A 27,686-nucleotide genomic window follows, 5' to 3' on the forward strand; every position below is an offset into this window, starting at 1 on the left:
AATGTAGAAAGCTATGTCTTAAGCCATGTTAGAGATAAATAAACAAATAGATATATTATTTGTCATCAGTGGAATCAGCAGTTCAGGGGGGAGCATTGATTAAAGAGAGGTTGGATCTCTTTGGAAGGAATAAGGTTTTGTGAAGAAAAACTCTCTGAATGATTCCAGGGCAGAGAGGAATGGCTATGTTTGACTGCAGACTGCTTTAGGTAGAGAAGAAGTCGGGGACGTGGTCATTTTGGAAAACCTTTGCAGATGTCTTTGGAGTTATATGGGCTGGAACTAAGTCGGGTAAACCCCCTCTTAAAATAGTGGGTGCAGGGGCCGACCTTGGGGTATTTGGGGAGTTAACTGGATGAGGAAGTTTTTGATGATTGTGTGACTGAACACTGAGGCAGTCAAAATTTAGTTGAAAAAACCCTAGATAGACCCAGTTATAGACCAAGATCTGACTTCTACAAATTTTGTGACTTTAGGTAAATTGACTTTCTGAGTCATAGTTTCATCATCCAAAAACTAGAAATGATAGTAGGGATATGAGTCAAATTAGGTGATCTGTTTATATATAAAAACACTTTGTAAATTTTAGTGGAGTTTCCCTATCTGTGAAATGGAGATAATAATATATCTCCACAAAGGTTATGCTGAGGATTAAATGAGAAAGCCATGCAAATCATTTACAAAGTGTTTGAAAAGATGATGCCAAGGGGAATAGGTATTAGTCATCATTATCATGATCATTATTATTACTACTTATATTCTACACCCATGAAAAGGTATGATTTTATTATGGTAGCATTTTGATTATGGTTTTGCCACTAATTTATTGCTTAGGGTTTTAAAGGAGTAGTATCACGACTCCCTTAACCCCTTGGCAAAATCTTCATCTCAGAATTCAAGTCCTTAATTATTAGAGATTTTGACAATTATCTTTATTTGCATAGTGCTTTGTTTATTTCAAAGGGCTTTCGTAAATATTTATCTCATTAACTCCTGAAAACAATCCTGATCATTAAGCAGGGTGAGAGTGACAAACACCAACTGGGAGATGGACAAAACTGTAGCCAGGAGCATTGTTTTATGGTCACGGTCACAATACAAGCTTATGGAGGATACAGTGGATCCATCTGCTGCCGTTGCAGAGACCTCGCAGAGTTCCGGTTTATGCCTCTACTCATCCATGGCTGCCCTTTGGGGGAGCTTCTGGAAGACAGGTACTAAAAGAACACCGATGCCTTTTAATTTTCCGCATACCAAGTGGTGTTCAAGGACATCGGAGGCCTTGTTGACTACTTCTCAAATTCACTTTTTAAAAACTCTAAAGACGTCTTTTTTGTTTTTGCTTGATGATTCTGAATATAGCAAAAAGATGTAATTTGTTTGAAAGCTTTCTACAGCATCAGTGTAGGAGCTCCAAAAAGCGAGTTAAAACTTTTGCAATTGCAGGATTTACAACAGAATATTAAGAGGGATTATCTCTGGGTGGTGGGATTAGATGTAATTTTCCTTATTTTTTGCTTTTTTGCTTCTCTGTACTTGCTGCTTGTTTTTTACTCCTCATTAAATTTTATGTAAAAATAGCAATTATATTAGGTTGGCAACACTACCACACTTTGGAGCTGGTGTACGTCCCCTCTACTTGCTACCTGGGTGACTTTGGAAAACTTCCTTCACCTCCCTGTATCTCAATTTCCTTATCTATGAAATATGATAATAATAACACACAGCTCACAGAGTTGTGAGGGATTAAAAGAAATAACATAAAGATCATGGCATATGATAGGTGATCAATTAATATATATCTACCACCACCCTAACCTCTTCTTTCCTACTCTTCAAACTTATAGTAGTTTTAGGCTGGAAAATAATTCTATGTGGAATAAAATATACACATTTGCAAAACTAAGTGAATGCTTTAAGGTGACTAATTACCCAAATCTCAATTCTTTCCCACATGTCCTTTGGTGACAGGCTCTTACAAGATAGTCTAATTAAATGCTATGTGGCAAAGAACAGAGAAGCCTGCCAGGTTATCATAGACAGGAGGCTGTGAAGCACTGTTTGCAAAGACATCCTTAGCAGTGAGGAGACGGAAGGCAGTAGCCTGTGCAGTGTGGAGTGTCTGGCTTTCTCCTGGGACAGGCCAGAATTCAGGCATCCTGGGGTCCCGCGTCTGCTCGCTTTGGCCCTTGTTCAGATCACTCCGCCTAATAGGAACCTGCGGCCTCCGTTTCAGAGCTTGGGCTCAGTGTAGGCAGCTCTCTCTAATTGGTTTATGTCATTCTTTAGGAATTTCTTTTCTTTAAAGTTGGCGACTTGAAGCCAGACTGTGAGAAGAGATTCCGTGACATCCATATCTGTTTTGTTTTTCCCCAGGTTATAAATGAGGTGTTGTGGCAGCTCCTCTGGCAGTGTCCCTAGATTGGTTCCCAATTTCCACAGAGTTGGAGGCCTGGGCTGTGTGGATGGGAGGCCCCCATCTTCTATCCTCACCTTCGCACACGGGGAAGAGCCCTGGTGGCAAAGTGCCTGCAGGAACCAGCCACTTTCCTTTTACCCTCTGCATGTAAAACCTAGGGCCTCCAGATCTGGGGCCTGGATAATTGAAGAGCTCTTTCATTCCTGGTGAGGGTTTGGCTGAGGGAAGGTGGGGAAAGATGTGGCAGGAAAGGGAGCAAAGAAATGTCAAGGGTGGGTTTGCTACAACACAGACTCTTCAAACTCAGCAGGATGGGGAATAAACCCATATTCCTCCCAGACCTGCACTGACTCTTCTGGTTAAGGGCACAACTGTCTTCTCACTCACTGAGAATGAAAACTTCAGGGCCATCAAAAAGCTGAGAGAAGGGTGCACTAAACAATTCTTCAAGGATATTTCCAACTTGAGGTCAAGAACCTATTAGCTTTGACTCTGAAGTCTACCTCTTCTTCATGTGTCTGTGTGTGAAGATTGTTCTTTATTAATATTAAAAAAAATTTCTCTTAATGTTCTGTTATTCAAATTCTATTTGACTAATATTAATATTGCTAAAATACTTTGTGCAGTAATTTGCAAGGCATATCTTTTTCTATCACTTTATACTCAGTCTTTACGTGTGTTTTTGTTTTGGGAGCATTTTTTATAAGCGGAACATAATGGATTTTACTTTCCTTCTTTTTTTAAAAAAAATTGACAGTCTCCATAATAGAACAGTTTTACCTATTTAACTTTTTTTATTTTTAACATCTTTATTGGAATATAATTGCTTTACAATGGTGTGTTAGTTTCTGCTTTATAACAAAGTGAATCAGCTATACATATACATATATCCCCATATCCCCTCCCTCTTGCGTCTCCCTCCCACCCTCCTTATCCCACCCCTCTAGGTGATCACAAAGCACCGAGCTGATCTCCCTGTGCCATGTGGCTGCTTCCCACTAGCTATCTATTTTACATTTGGTAGTGTATATATGTCCATGCCACTCTCTCACTTTGTCCCAGGTTACCCTTCCCCCTCCCCGTGTCCTCAAGTCCATTCTCTAGTAGGTCTGCATCTTTATTTTCTGTCTTGCCCCTAGACCTTTTTCTTTTTCTTTTTTTTTTAGATTCCATCATATATATGTGTTAGCTTATGGTATTTGTTTTTCTCTTTCTGACTTACTTCAGTCTGTATGACAGGCTCTATGTCCATCCACCTCACTACAGATAACTCAATTTTGTTTCTTTTTATGACTAATATTCCATTGTATATATGTGCCACATCTTCTTTATCCATTCATCTGTCGATGGACACTTAGGTTGCTTCCATGTCCTGTCTATTGTAAATAGAGCTGCAATGAACATTGTGGTACATGACTCTTTTTGAATTATGGTTTTCTTAGGGTATATGCCCAGTAGTGGGATTGCTGGGTTGTATGGTAGTTCTATTTTTAGTGTTTTAAGGAACCTCCATACTGTTCTCCATAGTGGCTGTACCAATTTACATTCCCACCAACAGTGCAGGAGGGTTTGCTTTTCTTCAAACCCTCTCCAGCATTTATTGTTTGTAGATTTTTTGATGATGGCCATTCTGACTGGTGTGACATGACATCATTGTAGGTTTTTCTTTTTTTTGCGGTACGCGGGCCTCTCACCGCTGTGGCGTCTCCTGTTGTGGAGCACGGGCTCTGGACGCGCAGGCTCAGCAGCCATGGCTCACGGACCCAGCCGCTCCGCGGCATGTGGGATCTTCCCGGACCGGGGCACGAACCCACGTCCCCCGCATCAGCAGGCAGACTCCCAACCACTGTGCCACCAGGGAAGCCCTCATTGTAGTTTTGATTTGCATTTCTGTAATGATTAATGACGTTGAGCATTCTTTCATGTGTTTGTTGGCAGTCTGTATATCTTCTTTGGAGAAATGTCTATTTAGGTCTTCTGCCCGTTTTTGGATTGGGTTGTTTGTTTTTTTGATATTGAGCTGCATGAGCTGCTTGTAAATTTTGGAGATTAATCCTTTGTCAGTTGCTTCATTTGCAAATATTTTCTCCCATTCTGAGGGTTGTCTTTTGGTCTTGTTTATGGTTTCCTTTGCTGTGCAAAAGCTTTTAAGTTTCATTAGGTCCCATTTGTTTATTTTTGTTTTCATTTCTTTAGCAGGTGGGTCAAAAAGGATCTTACTCTGATTTATGTCATAGAGTGTTCTGCCTATGTTTTCCTCTAAGAGTTTGAGAGTGTCTGGCCTTACATTTAGGTCTTTAATCCATTTTGAGTTTATTTTTGTGTATGGTGTTAGGGAGTGTTCTAATTTCATTCTTTTACATGTAGCTGTCCAGTTTTCCCAGCACCACTTTTTGAAGAGGCTGTCTTTTCTCCATTGTATATTCTTGCCTCCTTTATCAAAAGTAAGGTGACCATATGTGTGTGGGTTTATCTCTGGGCTTTCTATCCTGTTCCATTGATCTATATTTCTGTTTTTGTGCCAGTACCATACTGTCTTGATTACTGTAGCTTTGTAGTTCTTTTTTTTTTTATTATTATTATTTTTATTTTAATATTTTTGTTACTTCCTTGTTCCAGGTCTTGTGATTCCTTCACGCAGAGGCTCCTAAATGATCTCATTTACTTTTTACTCTCCCCAATCCAACCTGCTTCTCAAGTTTTGACCACTTAATCTTCTTTAAATCAAAGCTGCAGTTAAGTTCATATCTATACTCTTATGAAAAGCTTTTCTCAGCTCCCAATTGTTGATAGGATCATATCTTACAGGATAGGGATAAACTCATTAGCCTAGTTTTCAATATGTTTTATTACCTGACTCCCGTCTATTTGTCCAACCTCTGGGTTGACTTCTCCCACGTATACCAGGCTTAAGTCACACTGGAATACTCAACATTTTCTGTGCAATGTTTGACAATTTCTTCTGGGAATATGATGCAATATTCTAAGTTCAAGGGAGTAGCTGGATATATGAAATATGTGAATGTCTCCCTGTCAGTTTAACCTTCCCACCAGCTGGTTCTGCCCATGGGGGACTGACTGGTGATTTGAACTGAAGTTTAAGTTTGTAGAGAAGGATTAGTGTGAAGAAGATTTGGGATTCAGTGTTCAGACTGTGTTGCTTCTGCAACAGTGATATTTAAGATCCTACAGATGGGAAAAACAAAACAAACAAACAAACAAAAAAGAAAAAGAAAAAAGCAAGCTTTTCTTGGAACTACTTCTAAATAATGTAACAATCAGATTGATGGCATAATATCACCATATGAGACAGTAAAATTTGTGCTTGGGACCCAGTTTACTTCTTGAGTGGGGGAGACTGAGCAAAGGTAGAACTAGAATGATAAACTAACATTACTGAAAGACTCTGCATCTTACACGATTTTTGCAGGGAGTTTGGCCGGGTAAAACCTACTGCCAGCCTGCCTCTACCCGCTTTGGAGAGATGAAGAGTAGGCTGTGTATCTTAGGGGGAAATACATAGGCCTTAAGGTCAAATAGACCAAAGACAATAATTCACTACTTTCAGCTAGGCTTTTTGAATAGTTTGCATTTCAATTTCCTCATAAATCTAGAAAATGATATCTGCTTTGAAAGATTGCTATAAGGTGTACAGGCAATGAATGTAAACGGTCTGATTATTAAATAACAGCCATGTTTCTTATCATACCAGGCCATGACTTACCAGAGAGAGCTCTCTATGTACACACTACGTGCTTCCATGCGGAACATGAATGTTCCCCTTTTCTGTGTCATCCCCAATCACTCACCTCTCACACACACACACACAATGGGGGCAGTGGAGAGAGAGAATTTCTCCCTTATTTTAGCGCAGGGAGCAACTGGTTCATGACTTAAGTGTAATATTAATATTGACAGTTCTCAATATTCATCTTGCCTAGGGTGAGAAGTAGAAAAACTCTGACACTTTCCCACATTCATGCCTTCGTATCATGTCTTTCTATTTGGAATGACCTTTCTCATCTATGGGTATCCACTTCTTCTTATACCTGCATGTTCCAATCGCTACTTCTTTCAGTATTCACTGATCGTTAAGTCAGTGGTGAAATCTCTCTTTTTGCTTTTCTTTTCATGGTTTTCTCCTCCCTTCTTTCTTAGACCACGTATGTCTTTCCCAGTAGACTGTGAACAGCCTAATGCAGAGGACTTCCCTGGCTTATCTCCAGTGAATGCTGCTGGGGCAGTGTTTGGACCAGTGAATGCTGTTAGGGCAGTATTTGGTCCCACTGAGCCCACGTTTGCTGAATGAATATTATTGTTGCTAAGATAGAGTTCAATCCTTTACATCTTTAAAACTCGATTGTCTCTATGGCTTTAAACGGAAATTCATCTTTGTTTAGTATTCAGTACTTAGTTAACATAAACTCTGTTGGGCATCACTCTGATTACAAAAAGGGCCTTGGTCTCTTTGTCCTTTAAATTATTATGAAGAAGCTACTTTGATACTCTGAGACTCATTTCTTCTCTGCTGTCTGTAGAAATATGTGGGGATATGGTAGAAGAAGGCTGTAGTTGGACCGGAAGCATCTTTAGGGGATTCACGTATGTGCAGATTTTAATTTCAGTGATTAGAAGTTCCCAAGGGTGCATGCTACTGTATGAGGCATGATGCAGGATTAATTAAAGACGATGCTCAAACTGTCTTTGTGGCTCTTACAGCATTTTGGATAATGCTCATAATACAAATGGAATTAATTTTGCCAGACACTGAAATGTTTTGCCACTTCCTGATTATGTTGCGGGAAGGTGATTTATTTGGTTTCATTTTTAAACTATCTCTTTTGTTTTTAACACTTAAGTCATTTCTTAACCTTTGGCCAGGTTAGGAGATAGGAGACCTATCTATCAATCTATCTATTTATCTATCAGTGTCACCTGTTTGAGGTTCTATCCTCCTTAATTCAAGAATTAGTTCTAAAATGGAGGTACATTGTATGATAAGCTGGTAATTCAATGCCTGTCTTGCCATGATATAGCATGTTGAATTCCTTTTGCTTTTGCCTTGAGCTTTTAGCCTACATAAGTAATCGGAAGGGCTTGTTTGTTCTGCCGTATAGTTTCTGATCAAAAACTTCTTTATGAAAGACCAGGTGCCAAAGGTGGAATTTAACTATGAGTTATATTTTCCATGTCTACTTTCTCCAAAAGTCAATTTGAAAAATCAACTTTTCACAAGATATTTTAGCAGCAGCAGGTGTGAAAAAGACTCAGGAATTACAAACTGTACTTGATGGTAAACTCCAGGTAAGTCAGCCGTGTGGTAAGTCACCAGCACGGCTTATGTTGTTGTTGGATAGATTAGCAGATATGCAGCCTCTAGAAAAAAGGAGCGGGCTGTCATAGTGTATTCCACAGTGCCTGAATCACTGTTGGAGTGTTGTTTTCCTTTCTTGGCCACATACTTTAATAAGGGCATTGAGAAACTGGAACATATTCAGAAGAGGGTAACTTGGCTGATCAGGGATTTTTGACCTTGTCAAGTGAGGAATGGTTGAAGGAACTAGGTGTTTGTTGTCATTGTTGTTGCTTTAAAACACACACACACACACACACACACACACACACACACACACACACACACACACACATACACAGAGGGAGATTCTATGATAGAAAGTTGTATCACTGTCAACATTTGAATAATCTTCAAGCAAACCTAATACAAGTCAATTTTCTTGATGAAAAATGAATTTTCTTGAGGGTTTCTGTTTTATAATTCCATTATATGGTAGGAAAACTGTCTCAATTTTAGCATTTGGATTTTGCCTTGAACTATAATAGATTACCAGAAGAACCCTCTTCTCTTACATACCTGCCTTGCAATTATGTACAAACCATTGTGCCTTCCACCAGCCAACCAAGACCCCTGCCCTAGGTCCTCACTGTAGATAGCCCTCCTTTGATCCTTATCTAGCTGTGCCCATCCCTACAGGGTGAGGAGCATTTAGGGCCAAAGGGCTATGCCCACCCATAGCCCATGTCCCTCCCTCCCAGCTACTTCTTACTAGGACCAGTGGTATTAGGATCACCTGGGAGCTTATTAGAAGTATAGTCCAGAACCTCGGGGTCCACTCCAACAACTGAATCAGAATCTGTGTTTTAACGAGTTCCCCAGGTGATTCAAATATGTATTACAATTTGTCAAGCATTGTTTTAGACCATGCTCTGGGTACCTGAGATGCTAGAATTCTTGGCCCAAGTGGCCTTACACCTGCTTTCAGGGCTCTTCAATGGGTTTGTCCTCCCAAGAGCATACCATGCTGCCAATGGACATGTACTTAGGCCTGAGCGGTGACCAAGAGATGACCATTTAGGAAGCACAGCTATGGATGGAAGTTGGAGAGATGGGCTAATCGTTCTCACTCATGTATGCAAAGCTGCCACACTGACGGAGAGAAAACAAGGATTGAAATAAGAGGGAGGATCTCAGTTCTCTATCTGTATTGTTGCTCTGGGCCTGGGTGGAAATATAAAGCTCTGTGGTAGAGGTAAATCTTAAGTAAAAACAAAATCATAAAACCAAGCTCATATGTATGCAAAACAATACTATTTCAACATGAAGATAAATCAAAAACCCCAAGTAAACCCTACCTCACTTACCTCAAAGCAAATATACACTGTGGAATGTAGGTAAATCAGTTCTATTTCAGGAACTGTCTGGAATTTCTTAACTTTGTACATAGCTTAGTATTTTACACCATGTTCCTTCTTGGTCACACACCCTCCCCCATCAAATTATGATTTGGCAGATTTTGCAAAAATGCAAAAGAAACTAGCAGGAGGGCAAGAGATTTCAGACTCTTCTTTTGATTTAATTTACAGAGCTCTGCTAAAGGAGTGCTTTAAACCTGTTTTGAGAAGTACCAGGCACTCTATATATAACCCTACAATAGTTCTGCAAGGTAGGCATTCTTATCTTCACTTTGCAAACCAGGTAACAGACTATGAGGATTAACGTGACTTCCCCAGACCATGTAGTAAATGAAGACACTGAAATTTGAACCCAGGTCTGTATCCTCTAAACTTTATGACTTCTTTTAGTACATCAAAGTACCTCATTAAATACCATGGGGTCTTTTTGTTGTCTGAGTTTCACTTGTGATAGGCAGAGTATATTCCTTTTGGGCAGGGATGGAAGGGGCCACTGAACACCCGATTCTTGCTGAACAGTTTAAACGGCTCACGTTGACCGTGACCAAGAGGGAACGTGATGTTCATTGTGACTACATTTTTGTGTGGGAGTTAGAGATGGACATTTTTGCTTTGTCCACAAAAGGTACTGTATTAAATACCATAAATAAACTTCCCGAAGAAGTGTTTTCATAAACTTAAAGGGAAAAATAAGTAAGTATATGACATTCAGTCTCTTGAAATTTATTCTGTTTCAGTTCCCCCAAACTGGAAAAGCGAAACGTTTGCAGCCATCGGAGCATGATCCAAGGGGCAGTGTTAGGAGAGGATCTGGGTTTCTGCTCTGTCAGTCAGTCTTCTCTGCCCATTGCCTTTCTGGGCAACCCTGGTTGTTTCCCAAAGGGCCATGGAGAGGTGGGCCAGGAGTTTGCAATAACTGGTCTATCTAATTGCCCTTTTATGTATTCCAGACAATCTACTCTCAACCTGTCTTGAGAAGAAATGAAACAGATAAGATTCAAAAAATGTTTTTCTCAGAAGAAGCTGTGTTTTTGGTTGTTTGTTTTTTTAACTTAGCTACTCTGTGCTTGTTGAAACTTGGTTATTTGGGGGTGCTTAAAAGTAACTTCCTTTTAAGAAAGGAACAAAAACTTACACAAGCCTGAAGCCAATGCAATTTGCCAAATATACCAATTGATAATAGAGGGAGTTGCCTCAAAATTGTTTCCTTTATTGTGTGGCATTTTTTCTTGGTAGCTCTGCAAGAGTTAACCTCTCCTCTGTGTACATGACAGCCTCTTGGCACAGAAGGATCCCAATATGGGACTGGCATGCCAGCCTCAGCAGCACAGTGCTTTCAGAGCAGGATCACAGATAGACTACCTGCACACAAAAGTACAACCCCTTCTGTTCTGGGCATTTCTCTAAAAATCTCATTTTATGTATACCTTAGAATGGATGGATTCCCCAATCTCCCTTAAACAAACAAAAATCAATTCAAGAGCTCATTTTTAAAACTATGAAATTCAGAAATGTAGACTAACGAAAGGAAAAAGCAGCGGCCAGATCAATCTAGTCTGAGGGATGAATATTTCTGTTGTGTTGTGATTTGTATTTTTAACAGTAAAGACCATGGGTCTATTCATTTCAAAACTGGCTGGCCATGAATTACAAGGTGGATATTGTGAAGGCAATGGCCATGGTTTGGGCATAGACTCTATTCTTAAACAGTTCCAGTTCATCTGATGATATAAGACAAATATTCAGAATACTTTCATGTTGGTGAAATGATCACACATGCTGTAAGATAGGCTCAGCAAGTTGAATTGTTTGGTTGGAGGCTTGAGGAGTTCTGGCTTTGAATATTGGAAATGAATGCTAGGACTCTGCTGTTTGAGGGCTTGAATGTCATGCTGGGCAAGTGTTTCGAATTTGATAGGCATCTGTAAGTGCCTTTAAGTTTCTGAGCTGGCTGGATCAGTACTGTGGAGAAAGGCAGAGGGTGGGTTAATTTAGATGAAGAGAGAGTACAAATGAAAATGTGAGCTCCAAAATGGCTGTCTTTCTCACTTTGTCCAGTTTACCCTTCCCCCTCCCTGTGTCCACCTAGAGGAGTGGGATAGGGAGGGTGGGAGGGAGCTGCAAGAGGGAGGAAATATGGGGATATATGTTTATGTATAGCTGATTCACTTTGTTATACAGCAGAAACTAGCACACCATTGTAAAGCAATTATACTCCAATAGAGATGTTAAAACAATCAAACAAACAAACAAACAAAATGACTGTCTTTACATTGGCTCACTGGGGAATGAACGACTGGTTGGGATAAATGTCTCTTTTTTTTATTGATTGATTGATTGATTGAAATATAGTTGTTATGTAACATTTTTATATTGTAAAAATGTTGTGCTACTTTCTGCTGTACAGCAAAGTGATTCAGTTGTACCTATATATACAAATCTATTCTTTTTCAGATTCTTTTCCATTATAGATTATTACAAGATATTGAGTATAGTTCCCTATGCTATACAGTAGGTACTTATTGTTTATCTATTTTATATATAGTAGTGTGTATCTGTTAATCCTAAACTCCTAGTTTATCCCCCACCCTTCCCCTTTGGTAACCATAAAATTGTTTTCTATGTCTGTGAGTCTATTTCTGTTTTGTAAATGAGTTCATTTGTATCATTTTTTTAGATTCCACATATAAGTGATATCATATGATATTTGTCTTTAACTTACTTCACTGAGTATGATAATCTCTAGGTCCATCTGTATTGCTGCAAATGGCATTATTTCGTTCTTTTTCATGGCTGAATAATATTCCAGTGTGTGTGTGTGTGTGTGTGTGTGTGTGTGTATGTGTGTGTGTGTGTGTGTATCTTACATCTTCTTTATCTCTTCATCTGTTGATGGACACTTAGGCTTCTTCCATGTCTTGGCTGTCATAAATAGCACTGCTATGAACATTGGGGTGCGTGCATCTTTTTGAATTATAATTTTCTCCAGATATATACCCAGGAGTGGGATTGCTGGATCCCATGGTAACTCTATTTTTAGTTTTTTAAGTACCTCCATACTGTTCTCCATAGTGGCTGCACCAATCTACATTCCCAACAAAAGTGTAGGAGGGTTCCTTTTTCTCCACACCCTCTCCAGCATGTATTATTTGTAGATTTTTTGATGATGGCCATTCTGACTGGAGTGAGGTGATACCTCATGGTAGTTTTGATCTGCATTTCTCTAATAATTAGTGATGTTGAACATCTTTTCATGTGCTTCTTGGCCATCTGTATGTCTTTTTTGGAGAAATGTCGATTTAGGTCTTCTGCCCATCTTTGTTTGGGTTGTTGTTGTTGTTGTTTTTGATATTTTTTGTAGTTTTGAGTGTGCCTGTCAGGGACATATTTTCTCACTTAATTAAAGCACTCCCCACTGATTCTCCAGTAGCTTCTCATTAGCTTTTTCTTCTTCTTCTTTTTAAAAAGTATTTATTTATTTATTTATTTATTTGGCTGCACTGGGTCTTTAGTTGCGGCACACGGGATCTTCGTTGTGGCATGCGGGATCTAGTTCCCTGACCAGGGATCGAACCAGGGCCGCATGCATTGGGAGCATCGAGTCTTAACCGCTGGACCACCAGGGAAGTCCCATCTTAGCTTCTATGTTAGGATTAGGCTGCTCCAGACCTTTCACAGTCCTGATCAACCACCTAACCTCAATCTTACCACTTATGTAGCCTTCTTCTGGCCTGTCTCCCACTACCCTGCTGACTCGTATGTAGTCAAACTGGAAATAGATAAGAGCATCATAAAAATACAAATCATGACACATACACTGAATTTCTCTGTTTCTCTCCCCAACCCCAACCCAAATGAGTCTTTGCTCTCATGATTTCCTCTGTCTTCAGTGCACTTAATGCTATTCTTTTTCAGTCACCTTCTTGACTTATCAAAGTCCTCATATCCATCAAACCCCAGCTAAAAGACCATCTACTTTACAAAACCATTAGACTGCTCTGAGTTTCTTGAAGACTTGTTATATGTTCTTCAAGCTCTTTGCATGGTACTTGGTATAGGGTTGAAGATCATTAAACATGTGTTAAATAAACGAAACCTTCTTTGATTCAACTCTAAGGGATTGTTCCAACCTCTAAGTCTTATTTACAATTTTATCCAGAGCAATTTCTCTGGGCTTTATAGAGGAATGTTAATAGGGATTTGCTCATAATGTTGACACTCAAAGCAATTGTTAAATATTGTGGGAGTTACACTCTAAAAGGTTTGAAGGAAGGATCAGAATATGAGGCTCCTTGTACAGAATATCATAACGCCAGTCTACCAGGGTATGTCTCTAAGGATGACAAAATGTCATGTCATCTTCATCAGTGGCAAGCAGGTTATCATTTTTAATCCTGGGATCACAATTTGTTTCATTCTGACAAGCATGGAGCTCCAAATGACCTTCTAAAACATGAGCATTTAGGTGCCCAAGACTAAAAGAACCATACAGTTTCTTCTCCTTTATCTAAAACTTATTTGCCCTCAACCTTATGGGATTAGCTTTCCATTTAAGTGGCATCTGTGAAACCAAAGCTTTTGCTATAAAATGGACACATTTCCCTTTAGGAAAGGGACTGAGAAGGGTTTTTGTTTGTTTGTTTGTTTGTTTAGTTATTTGCCCATGACTCCAATAGTAACACATTCCTAGTTAACCTGTCAGTAGGAGTATAGAAATAGCAAATTAGAAAGAAGAGCTCTGGAGTCAGGAGTGTTGATAGCAGCAGGAAATGACAGCCTGATGGTGAGAGAAGAGAGAGCTGTTATAAGAACTAATAAAGTTAGCAGTCAAGAATGTTTTAGAACTTGAGTAATAGCCTTACTCTTCATATACAACAGTTGGCTTTCTTAAAGGAAAACGTGAGAGGATAGGAAAGAAGTATGGAGGTTTAAGTATTAATCTAGGTACTCTTCTAAATTTCTGTCTCTGTTTTGGCAAAGTTAATGGGTGAAGGACATAGGACATACATGAATAATAAATCCCTTCCATGTCTTAAAGTCTGGGGTTCGTGATGATTTTTATTAAGCCATAAAAGAATTAGTTATTTTTAATATAAACTGTTCAAGAAAGTAAGAATGTAAGTTTTAAAATGATATCCATCCAAATAATCCATCCGTACAACTTCTGGAAAATAAAAAATTTCTGTATGTCATTTAAATGAAACCCCATAGTAGATAATCCTTGGCTCTTTCTGGTCAGAAATGCTGGATATGTGCATAGTTGAGTGTCTTCTAGAGGGTAACTAATCTAGAGCCTTCAGTATTTTATAAGAAGGGTGTCTTAGTCTTTTGGGGCTGCTGTAACAAAACATCAAAGACTGAGTAGCTTATAAACAATGAAAATTTCTCTCTCACAATTCTGGAATCCGGGAAGTCCAAGATCAAGGTGCCAGCAGACTCAGCGTCTAGTGAAGGCCTGCTTTCTGCTTCAAGTATGGTGCCTTCTCTCTGTGTCCTCAAATAGCGGAAGGGGTGAGGGACCTCTCTGGGATCTCTTTTATAAGGGCACTAATCCTATTCATGAGAACTCTGCCCTCATGACCTAATCACCTCCCAAAGGCTTCACTCCCTAATTCCATCATCTTGGGCATTAGGATTTCAACATATAAGGTTTGGGAGGACACAAACACTGTGAAAACATAACAAAGGGAAATGAAGATCCAGAGATAGTGTGCCCAGCTCTAAGCCACACAGAAAGTTAGCATTGGTGCTAGGATTAGACCCAGGTTTTAGTGACTGCCAGTTCAGGAAACATACTGCCATAACATGTAACATGCTAAGGATGGACTCATATGGCATTCAAACTCGTAGGCATCCTAACTTGGTCTGTGAATTTATTTATTCATCTATCATCATTAAAGAAGGAATTATTAAGTGATTGCTATGTACCTGGCACTATAAGTGTCCATGTTTTTTACTTTATTCTAAGTATTTGCTGTGAGCACACACACACACACACACACACACACACACGCAACAACAGCACTGTGACCCATGAAATCTTAGCCCCTCAAAGGTCATCCTTTGGTTTGGACCTCAGTCTTCTTCACCTCAACCCTGAATGTGACCACCTCAAGGACAAGCACATCTAAAGTTTCCCAAGCAGATCAACTTCTCCTTTAAGGACCTTCAGCCCTGGAGCTTCCATACATTTTTTCTGTTACCCTTTTTATAATTATTCACCCTCACTTTCTCTGAGTTCTGCTTTTGTTTTCACCCTAGGTCTTTTATTCTGCCGTTTAAGATGATTTCTTCTTCTTCTAGGAGGAGAAAGGTCAGGTCTCAGCAGCCGTCTGAGAATTTCTCTTAGCCATTAAGTTATCCTTTGGCTTTTTGCCTAATAATATACATTATTAATGCACATTAGTTTGGTCTTTCTGCACAGATATTAATTTATTGGGACAGAAAAGGATCTTAGAGATGATCTAGTTCAACTACCTGGTTTCACAGAGGACCCTTGGAGCCCAGAGAGAAGAAAATGGTTCAAGTAACTCGGCAAGTGGATGGCAGATCAATCCGTTGAATGCAGGCTTCCTAATGCCACACAAAGTTCCACCTCTGACACCACACTGCCCCTGAATTCTCTCTTTATAGACACCGCTGATCTGTTTTTAACTTTATCACTCACCTCTTCCTCAAGGAATGTAACTCACAGAGTTTCTTGGTTACCCATGCCAGTAAATGGTTAATCGCACTGAGTCCAAGGCCCTGGAAACTTCTGGGAGGGAGCCAGGTGAGCAAAGAGAGCAGATAAAGGCAGCACCTGCCTTGGGTTTGGAACAGCCTGGGGACACGGAGAGAATGTAAACACATTCTGCAAATCTTATTGTCTGACTCTGTGCCAGCGTCTTTTGGGTTCTTGTCATGGAAAATGTTTCCTCTGAAGTCATTCATTGAACAGAGGAGCACTGAATACCCTCCAGGGTGCCAACCCAGTCCCCCCTTTTGTCCAGGTTAAATAAGCAAGGAACTAACATTTCATGGGCCTAGAAGGCCCACCTTTCAACAATACAGGCTGGGAGGTAGGGAAAAGGAGCCATTTAGAAAACACACTGTGCTGTTCTGAACTGCTCTCTCCCCCTGGCTGCCCGCCCTCCTCCTTCCTCCTGTGCGGCCTCCCTCTGTTTGCTCACCCATACTTACAAGCACACGCCCTGCGTTTAGAGCAAGCGTTAATGTCTGTGCTTCCTCGTAAATCTCGGTTTGCTGCCTGGAGCTATGTTTTTAATTCTGTGGTGGAGCTTTGAGAGTCGAGAATGAGTAGAAAGGAGGGGCAGCGGATGGATGTAGTAATGGAAGCTGCTATTGCTCCTTCCGGGGAGCTAGACTCCTCATTTGCTTCTTTGAACAGGTAGTTTATACCTCAGCACAGCATCTGCGAAGGCCAGGATGGAAGGAGAGGGGGCCGTCGTGGGAAAAGATGTTGGCTATCTCACACTGTGCAAAAGGATGCATGGCTTCTCTCCGAAGAAAGAAAAATGTGTGGAATGAGCAAATGAACCCAGTCTGGTGACCGGCTGGCATATTTTTCTACTTCAGCTAAAAATGACTTCAAGGAGAGGAGTCTGACAAAAATAACTTTTGTCTCACAAAGTTTGTAATTGAAGAAAGTTTTCCCTTCATTGAACTTGAGCTCCTCTTTGTGTTGTTAAACCGTATTTATTTTCCATGATTGGTCCTTTGGCCCTCGTTTGATAGCTTCTTCTGTGTAAGCCTCATCGCTTCAACATGGCTTTGCTTTTCTGGGGTAGGAAGCAAATCTTCTACTGGGCTGCTGTGATGGTTTAAAGTAGTAATTGCTTGGGCCTTCCACCCTGCCAGCAACTGTATTTGAGTAGAATTTTGCATCTGAATCACTGAGTAAAACGTGTAATTAACATGACTAAAGGAAGAACTCTGGTCTTTGAAAATTCTGGTCCTCAGTTTATATATCTATAAAATGAAAGAATTAGAAACACACCTCTAAGGGGCCTTCCAACTCAGTCTAGGATCCTAAAAATCTCCAGCTATTACTATAAACCCTCTTCCTCTACCAAGTTCTTATATGAGTCCTAATGGATCCTTTCTTTTACTTCTATACCTTTCTGTGAGGTTTTGAAATTTATCAGAAGTGAAGGGTACATTAACCTTCTTGCTTCCACTACTGTGACAATGGAGGCCAGATCCAGTTGGTGTCTTTGAGGATAGAAAGTGCGAACAAAATAAGTTGCAATAGGTGAGCTCCTCTACTTCCGTAATGGGACCGTCAGATTTCTATGTGTACCTGTTTAGGCCTGGGAAGCAGATAATAGTAAAATACGCCCAGAGATCATTAGAGCATGGGCATCTGGAGTTCAGGGATTGGGCCTTATCCATTTCTCTACTCGAGATAACACACTGCACAGAGAATGTGCTAATTAAGTGGTGGAATTGAAGATAGACAACTTAGGAATGTTTCAGAGAACCAGCTCTAAGGTGATTTAAAAGATCATTTTTAACCTATTATAAAACTTTTACAGAACTAGGCTTATTCAGTCTGAAGAACAGAGAATTGAAAGGGTGTTTTAAGGTGAATGAGAGTCTCTCTGATGGATTTAAGTAGGAAATTATATACATCAATACACTGATGGGAAACAGAAGCTGAATGCATAAGAAATACCCTGGGACTCAGAATCAGATGAAAGAAAGGGATTAATAGGTGAAGCAGAACATAGAAGATTCCAGCACCTCCTCTGTGCTAAAGATTTGCTCCTCTGGTTTTGTCTATGTCCAGAGATCATGGTGTTTATCCTCCCTCTTTTTATTCTCTTCCACTAGTGGTTCTTGACTTGATGATCTGATTAAACCTGGTCGTACTTTTTATCTTATGTCCTGTTAACTTCATCTATTTCTATCAAAAACATTTAAAAATTGCTTATAAGTGTTGAATAAAATGAAAAAATATATAAAGGCTCTAACAGTACCCAGTAAGCATTATGGTACATAATAGGGACTTAATGTTTGCTCAGTCGGACAGAGCCTTCCAGCATACAAAACATTTTTTCATTCATTATCCTCTTGTCCCTCACAAAATTGTTGTTACCTGAAGATGAGAAAGGTGGTGTGAAATGCCCAAAGACACAGAGCTAGCGAAAGCCAGGGTTTACACTCAGAGTATGATATTGGGAAGAGAGCTGCCAAAAGTCTTTCTTTGCTAAATAATTTGATTTTGGCATTCTTTACCTGGGACTATACTCCCACATTGATTAATTTGACCAAAGCAGCTCGGCGAGAAAGACCCAATCTTCTTACCCTGACAACATAACATTTTTGTAATTTCCCCCTACCCTTCTAGTGCTAACTTATTTTCCTATAATCTCATAATTGCTATTGTTGAGCATATATAAAAATTTACAGTTCCTTTTGAGACAGAGATTTTCTTTCTGACCTTTAGCTAGGATCCCTGGGCAGGTTTTTTGCCCACAGATCATGGCAGGCTCCGAAGGGCAATTCTTTTAACTCTGTGTCTATTGGAAATAAAGCCGGCTATGTTGTGTAATGGCAGGAGCTTCACTTTGAATGTATTTTGTGACTATAGCCCAGGATGGTGAAAAGAACCCTAACTGAAGTCTTGAGAGACCAGGGCTCTCACCAGCTCAGCCCTGCCTGCTGAGATGCTTTGAGAAAGTTTTAGTCCTTCCTGAGTCTCAATTTTCTCATCTCCACTCATCTCCAGAAAGAAGACACCGGGCTATAGCTTCCAAAAGCCCTTCTAGCTCTGACATTCTACAGTTTATAAACCTTAAACTACTCTTCCTCCACATGGTGGCTGATTTGTGCTTTTTCATGTTTTGTAAAATAGCGTGGTAGGTGCTAAAGTTTCTGAGGAGTGATGGGATAATACTGGGTGTAGGCTTTGCAGCAGAAGATCTGTTCTACTTAAGGAGGCTATTTTGGTACCCCTAAATTACAGAAGCCATAATCCAGAGGCTTCTTAGGGATCCTGTATGTCCTTGACAGGGTGAATGCTAGCAGCATCATGACCATAGCTGTCTATACCATTTACACAGTTACCGAAGTCATGGAATATCACCACATCGAGACACCCTGAAGGACATATGGGGAAACTGAGATTCAGAAAGAGAAATGAGCTTGCCTATAGTCGCATAGTCATACAGCATTAAGTGTCAAAACCAAGACTAACACAGCACTCCCTGACCTCCTGTTCACTGCATTTTTTACTCTACTCCTGTCACCTCGGATGACCACTCTCATGGTAAGCACGAGTAACTGTTTAATAAAGCATTCCCAGTCATAAAGGGAACTATATTCTCTGCAGTTGCCCTAAGGAGACATTTGACAGAATATGATAGATTTTTATACGACTCTAGTACTAAAAGTTTTGCTGAGAAATACCACCTTAGTTTTACCTTTGGAGAGACTGCGTGGTTGTAGATTTCTCTTCCCATCTATCACCTTTGGAGCCCAGGAGAGAAGGTTGGCTAAGCTTGTATGTTTAGAAGTATACTACATCTCTGAGAAAGGGCATTGCCACACTCAAATTGATTAATTATTTAGAAATAGGGCCCCTCTTGAATTTCATGCTTAAACTTCATTTGAGGTTTCCCTAAAGCGAAAGATATAAACTGTATTTACTAGGAAAGCTATCTTGGAAGAGCTTCATTGCCTTTGAATAAAAGCAAAATTGCACCCAGCACATAAATTGACATATGAAGCGTAAATAATTGTATCGTGCAAGTTGTTTTAAGGGACTCAAGCCAGAATGCTCCATTAACTAACATGCATAGAATATTCATTGAGCTTAGGGCTTATTACCAGGCCAGTGGGAAAAAAAAAAAGAATGAAGGAAAGTACAGGGTGGGAAGATAAATGTCAGTATAGCAGCTGGGGAAGATAAATGTCAGTATAGCAGCTGAGAAAATGAAGGGTTAGAAAGGGAACTTTAGAGGTATTTATGATGTTTTTATTTTCCTCTCTCTTCTTTTTCTTTCTTTTTTTCCCCTTCCTTGGCAAAGGATTAAGTACAAAAAAGGTGGATATCAGCCTTCAAATATAATCATTAAGAATCTGAGAACTGAGCAGCAGAATGAGCCAGGCTCTTTTCTTACTTCTCTTTTGAAAGAAGAAGCTGAGGAATCAGCCCGTTGGGGTGTTATATGCATACGTGTGAGATTGTGTTTACAGACATTTCTACACGGATAAACATTCAGAAACCACAGTGACATTCCCAGAGGAATCCTGTCTTTAATACAGGAAGTGACAGCTTTGTGAAGGCATCACAATTGAGCTCTAGTTTTCCCTTGAGGTCTGGTTCTTCCTTCTAGATCCCAGGATTTAATTTCTAGAAGAAACGAGACCTCTGTGATGTTCCATGGGTCTGCTTAGAATTACAGGCAACTTAGTTTTAAAGCTTGTCGAATACAAAGCACCTGAGCTAGGCTTAATCTCCAGGGACCTCTTTTGCATTCAGAGATGTCTAAAACCATAAACCATAAATTCTGATGGGTACATGCAAAAGCAGAGGCCGCAGAAATTACAAATTTGTTATCCAGTGTGGCCACATTCCCCTGCCACAACTTTCCTCCCATCACCACTCCCAAGCTGACTTTCTCTTGCTCTGTACTTGGGTTTACCAGATGACCAGGCTTGCGCTGTAACAGATGGTTACTGCCTCCTACAAAATGTGGGTCAGGACTGTGACCAGGCATAGTCTTCCTATGAGCTCTGACGTGTTTGTTGCTGCAATTTTGGTAGAAGGAATGTGTGCAGAGAATAGAGAACCATGAGACGTAGAAGCTGAGGTCGCAGGGTATTTTGAATTGGTCATCAACCCTCTTAAAGATCAGGCATACCCTCTTGGGAAGGTCCCAGTTCTTCCCAGTGCTTGGGAAGTCCCAGTTCTTTTCTCAGTCATTTCTTGCTTGAGTTTACTGCTTAGTGGATACTGTAGTTGTAGTCATCTTCCTTCTCCTCGAAACTGTCTCCCATGTTGCTGATGTCTTCCATGTTTCAGTTCCTGTCCCACCACCTTGACTCTTCCTTCTTCCTTCCTCTGTTAACTTTGACCACCAGAATATTGGCATGAGTTCAGTATCCGTATTTCCAGCCGTGGCCTCTGTGCAGAGCACCAGTGTCACATTTCCAGCCACGCATTTACCCACAGAATTCTCAACAACATCTTGAACTCATCATGTTTGAAACCAAATCCACACTTTTCTTCTCACCTCCTAAATTTCCTGTAGCAATTTAACTAGTTGGTCAGCCAATTATCTCAGCATCCATAGAAAGGCTGACTGGGGCATTACCTTCCCTTCCCACACTTTTCTGTTTGTTTTAATCTAATGAAAATGGCTAATCTAAAGAAAAACTCCTTTCTTGCAGGAGACAAGGAGAAGGCCTTAGGATGTACTGGGGAAGTCCAGAGCAGCAGTCACTATTATCCGGTTGGAACCCATGGTCCACTGAGGTGCCTTATGCTACCTTCACTGAGCACCCTATGAAATACACCAGTGAGAAGTTTCTCGAAATCTGCAAGGTAGGAGACGGCTTGGGCATCACTCTCCAATTAGCTTTGTTGGTGAAGCTATGTGCTTTTAAACCAGGTATTGTTAAAAAAAAAAAAATAAGATACAACCTGGGGTTTATATAGATAAAAACTATAAAAGTTTATAGGACTTTTTCAGTAAACAGTAGAGATGTTTTATATTTGAAAAAATATATATAGCAATATTTATAGTAACCATACCACTGCTGTTTCCTCTTTGCTAATCTCTGAGCAAAAATTGTAGTGTAATATTGTTTTAAAATTGCAGTAGTATTGTTTGTCTGTGTTTATTGCTTACAGGGTACATGAAATTTTCTGGGTATAATTAAATTTGAATTATTTTATTCAAAGAAGGAATTTGGAATAGTGTGAAATATGAAGTCAGATATGGCTCGGTGGTCATGTTTACGTCACTTTTTTTTCTGGGACTTGGTAGTCTCATCTCTAAAATGGACACAGTGAACAACTGCCCTTCCTCTCAACCTCACTGGGCCATTGTAAGGTTAAATGGGATAAAGCATATATAAATGTTCTGTAAATCGTAAAGCAATTAAGAGTTATTTTTAATGCCTTTAAATTTCATCTCCCCGAGTAAATTTAAAATTCATCAGTGGCAGGGAGGTCCCCTTCTACTATTGTTTCATCTTCCCTAGGGAGACTTAAGCAGTCCTTGGACACTCTGAGTAGTCAGGAAGTGAAACAGCTGGAGCTGTAAATGCAGTGAACGAGCAACCTGTGTACTTTCGACAAAACCAGATGTTCACATAGGAGTGTGCTTACGGCCTAGAAATTCTTGCCTTCTCTGTTCTCTCTAAGTTTATCTTTATATGCTGTCATTCACTTCAGAATAGCATAACTTTATTTGCTATAAATTCAAAACATGACAGTCTACATCTAAAGTCCTGTGGTTGGATGGCATACATTGCATTTCTTGCCTTATTTTAAACACATTTATTCATACAAGTGAATATGTATATGTACAAACAAATATTTTTAATTGGTAAGTTCCCTATTTTATGAAAAAGGATCTGAGGCAAAATGTATGTGGTTAAAGGCCAGATGGGGCCTCCGTTCCCCCTAACCTGTAGGTGAAGTTGGCTTGAATCCCATTCTGCTCTCAGCAAAGCTCAGTTGTCCTCTCAAGATTTATGCAGATGTCCTCAGGGGCTTCTGGTCTCCAGGTTTGCCTCTGACACCAAGCTCTTGCAGGCACTAAATTAGTTCTTTGTATGGATCGTTTTGCTAGTCTCCCTGTTATACTCCTAGTTCACAATACCTCAACCCATGCATCAACATCAGCCCCTAGCCTGACTCTTAACCACCCAAAATCAACAATAACAAAAAACCAAAATGAAAACCAGAAAGAACATAACACTGACACAAAGGCATTTATGTGAGAGTAGACTCACTGAGGACTTCTGGGAGATAGAGTGGGAGTTTACATCACAATAATGCCCCCAAATTCAAATGGAATATCTGTTCTCCTTATTGTTAAAAGACCTTATTAATAATAATGCTCGGATACGTCGCTTCATAGTCTCCTCTCCTTTTCTCTCTATCCTGCTCTTGTTCTTCCCCAAACTCCTGTTCCTTTTCTCTTTCTTATTAAATGTGCAGTCATTTATCTGTTTCTTTTTTCTTTTTAACACTTGTTAATCCAACTGAAAGAACTTAATAATGTATGTTTCCAAAGCTATTTCCTGCCTTTAAAGGAAAACTGGTTCTAATAATTAATTTAATATATATTTTGAAGTAGTAGTAATTCTTTTTATTTTAAGTCAAAAATAAATACCAACTGCCTGGGTTATTATGTCCATCACTTCCTGGGCAAAGTCTTCTCTTATTTCTCATATCTGGTGTGTTTAAGCACTTGTTCTCTTGTCCTTGTCCTTTTGTACTTGTCCTCTTGTACTTGTCCTTTGCTGGAAGAAATTCAGGGTAAAGGATTAAAAAAGAAATTGTATGAACTACAGAGATATGCCACTGCATTAGTCTAATACTTGATAGTGCTTTATTGTTTTTCTGCCATAGAGAAATAAAATTAATAATTTAGAAGGAAGCTAAAAAATAAAATATCAAAAGGGGAATGGAAAAAAAGGGGGAATGGAATAACTGTTCCCCAAATGCCCATGAACACAATTAGCAGACTGGAGCATTAAGTTTTGCCCAAGACTTCCTGTCAGCCAAGGCTAAAGGGGAAACTTGATGTTCATATAGCTCTCCTTGGATGGAAGAAGGAGCAACAGGTGTGTGTGTGTGTGTGTGTGTGTGTGTGTGCACATGCATGCATGGGTATGAGCACCATGAGGGGTTGGTTAGTTAGTTGGTTGGTTTCCAGTCAATCAAACTACTTTTTGAATCTGTTAAGTGTATTTTCTTTAAGGCTTTTCTCATTAAATTATTGTTTTAAAGTCTTTATTTCGTTCCTGAAAACAGTCTGGAAGTTTTATTTGCCAAGCCATTTCTCAGTTAAAGGCCACCCCGAGTCCCAGCTCCCTAAGAAAACAAGCGATCTCTGTCTGGGATATGAGATGATGACTACTCTGATCCAATTCTTTGTGTCTTGGTTTCTCTTTTGTTGTTGGTTTTTATGTCACGAAGTTATTTGTGTTCAGGACATTTTCCAAAATTGGCTTTGATTAATATTCAGTTTTATTAGTGTAAAAGTATAAATAAGAAGAACAGTAATTCTGGGGGTATAGAATCTTTTGTATGAATATTTTGACATAATAAGATTTTAAAAGGGTGATATAAACTAGTTTTTTCATTTCCCCTATGAATGAAATAGGAAAAAGTAGAACACGGGGGAAATGCATAACTAAATAAAACACTTGAAGCAATTTAATTCAATTTAGCAAACCTGTTATGGCAGAGGAGAGGGAATCATGTACAGCTGAGATATCCACAGTCAAAAATTTCAAATTATTTACAATCTAATTGAATAACTTATTTTTAGAAGTACTTTTATAAAATTCATTTTTTTTGTTTTTACTCAGTCTTTTCTTCTACAGAACCTGGACTCTCTCTATTTAACAAATGTTTTCCGGTACCTAAAATGTGCAGCTATTCTGACTGTTGTTAAGAATACAAACATAAATGAGACAAGATTCTTCCCTTTGTGGAAGGCATTGCTTAATAGAGGATGCAGATAAAAATGCAAAGATTTTTAAATAAGTGCTAAAGAACTGAAACAGAGTTTGGATCAGATGAAGAGAATTGGAGATAGTTGAAGGTACATGGAGTACCTTAGAGACAGACAGTTTAGCTGGAGTTTAATCTTGTATATTTCCCACCATAATTGTATTGGCTCAGATGATAGGTATAAGGACCTAAACTAAGTTAGGAGTGCTAGGAATGGAGAGAAGATGAAGAGATTTTGAGATATTCAGGGTATCAATGGAAGACGGTAACTGGCATGATATGATAGGTGAAGGAGAGGAAGAAGTCAAAGATGACATGGTCTGGTTTGGGTAGGTGATGAGTCCATTAATTTGAATGAGGAAAACTGAAAAAAGAGTAGGTTTAAAGGTTCAGTTGAAGACATGCTGAGTTTGAAAGGTCCATGGAATGTGGGGTTGAGTTGGTTGCCAGGCAGTTAGAAATTTAGGTCTGTCCGAAGCTCAGGAGAGAAAGTTGAGCTGTTTATATAGGTTTCATACCACACAACACCGGGTCGAAGCTGAGTGATGGGGTTGATTGGTCAGAAAAGTACCTGAGGAAGAGGAATTAATGGAAAAAATTGCATTCAAATTCAAATTTATACTATCTCTAAGTCCTTCAGCACTGATATAAAAAAATCACTGTCAAATTTATGAAATACTAGGTCAAAATACATTACTTCTTTTACCCAGCTCACTAACTCTATATCACTTCTACTTCCGGTAAGTGTGATGGTCAAATGGCTTCTTTCCAGACATTCTTGCTTATCTCCAAGTCTTACCAACTGTTTTCAGCTTGTGCATGCACATACTTTGCATTACTCATATAAAACAGTTGTGAAAATAGGAAATAATATTTTTGGTATTGATTTTATATTACAAGACATAAAATGATCTCATCAGTTATGTAATTACACTTTATATTTATTGATTACAATTTGCACGTGTTCATGTAATTCAAGTAACAAAAACCCTTTGAGGGCAGGATGCTATCTCCACTTTAAAAGTGAAGGTACTTAGAGTGACTAAGTGAATTGACTGAGGTATTATAATCATAACTGTATTTCTACACACAATTTGCAAATGCTCAGGGAAATAGTTAAAAACCAGAAAGAACTCTGTGTGTGTGTGTGTGTGTGTGTGTGTGTGTGTGTGTGTGTGTGTTTATTATAGTCTTTGCTATGATATAATATGATATGATACTTTACAACCAAGGTTAATTATTCTCAATTGTTCCATCCACTTTATATTTGCAACTTTTAGCATTATCTTTCCCCTTTTAACCATTTGTAACAGAATCAGTTTTGTTTGCCCAATGGGCAGCAAGCCAAACGCTTAGGTGCCCAGGTTTTCAGCAGAGAAAGGGTTTATTCACAAGGCAGCCAAGCAAGGAGATGGATGAACAGATCTCAAGTCAGCCTCCCCAAAGACAAGGGGCTTGGGATATTTATAGGATAAAGAAACAGGGTGGTCTGAGGCATGGGGAAAGGTGATTGGAGGCAAGAAAACACTGAGGTAATCTGTGTTCTGTGCAGGCGTATCGGATTTACATTCTTCTTCTTAGGGTGCTTATTCAGAAAATGATGGTGTTGGTATAATCTGAGGGTGGAGTTTTTGGCCTTCTGACATCGAAAGGTCTTCCTCTGGACACTTACACAGTGGAACGGTCAGTGGTCTCGACCAGTTTGAACTGGACAAGACTAGCTCCATGTTCCTGAAAAACAACTCAAGCCACCATTTCTCTGGCTACCCATAAGTTAGAGGCGTTATCTATAGGGGGCAGTTAAAGGAATCTTGCGATATATTCTCTAACCTACATGAAGCTTGGAGGGCATGCAATTGGCAGGAACAATTAAAGAGAGCTTAGTCAATGAAGGCAGGTTACAGAATAGTATTTATTAAGCAAGTTTTAGTTCAAGGGATCTAATTGATGACTGCCCTTGGTTTCACATTGTCTTGCTGGATTCTTAGACTGTGTGGAGTCTTGCTGAGAGGAACTAGTGATTGAGCTGTAGAGCTGTAGAATGATAGTGAATGGATCGTGGATGCTCTACAGCTTAATCAAAGTGATTTACAGACCAACCCTTTTTACTTTTGTCTGGCATCTTTCTCCTTATTTTCAAGGGAATTATGAAAGTGAACCAATGTTTTAGCAATCAAATGTAACTTTATATTCTTAACCCCTTGGTTTCCTGCTACATTAATTCAATAAATATTTATTGAATTATTTATATATTTTTTCTTTTAATTTTTTTTGGCCACGCGGCTTTTGGGATCTTAGTTCCCTGACCAGGGACTGAACCCATGCCCTGGCAGTGAAAGCACTGAGTCCTAACCACTGGACTGCCAGGGAATTCCCTAACAAATATTTACTGAATACCTACCTGGCATTGAGTACTACGTGCTGAGCAATGCTGTAGATAATTGTTGGGATAGCAAGAAGAATAAAACAGATTTTGCCCCCAGATATTTATAGTGTAGAGGAAGAAGGCAAAAAATGTAATTAACAAATTATAATTTAATGTGCAAATACTGTTGATAGAAAGATTCAAAGTTTTTATCAGAGCCCAGCAGAGAGAACAGTTAAGTCCAAAAGTTAACAAATGTGATAACATTTGATGTGAAACTCAAGGTAAGAGTGATTTAAGCATCAAAGCAGGTGGTGAAAGACATTTTAAATAAAAGAAACATGATTAGAAGCTGCACATTACAGAAGTGTATAAAATGTTCTTGGACAAAGAGTCGTTCACTTAAGCTAGAGTTTAAAGTGTGTGTGTGTGTGTGTGTGCGCGCATGTGCGCGTGTGCACGGGGAGGGTTGGGAAAATGGAATAGGA

At 39.4% G+C, this 27,686-nt stretch overlaps 1 protein-coding gene across 1 annotated transcript in view; it reads left to right on the forward strand.

The window, feature by feature from the left end:
* TPRG1 (tumor protein p63 regulated 1) overlaps positions 1-27,686 on the forward strand; it is a gene marked incomplete at its 3' end in the record, with an annotated part of 183,676 nt that overhangs the window by 149,420 nt on the left and 6,570 nt on the right. The window contains exon 5 of the mRNA XM_082654605.1: positions 21,530-21,683. Within this exon, the coding sequence (XP_082510731.1) occupies positions 21,530-21,683 (154 nt within the window). The remainder of the gene's footprint in view (positions 1-21,529; positions 21,684-27,686) is intronic.

This window comes from Grampus griseus, assembly GCF_964374135.1.
Source record: "Grampus griseus genome assembly, chromosome: 5".
Classification (NCBI taxonomy): domain Eukaryota; kingdom Metazoa; phylum Chordata; class Mammalia; order Artiodactyla; family Delphinidae; genus Grampus; species Grampus griseus.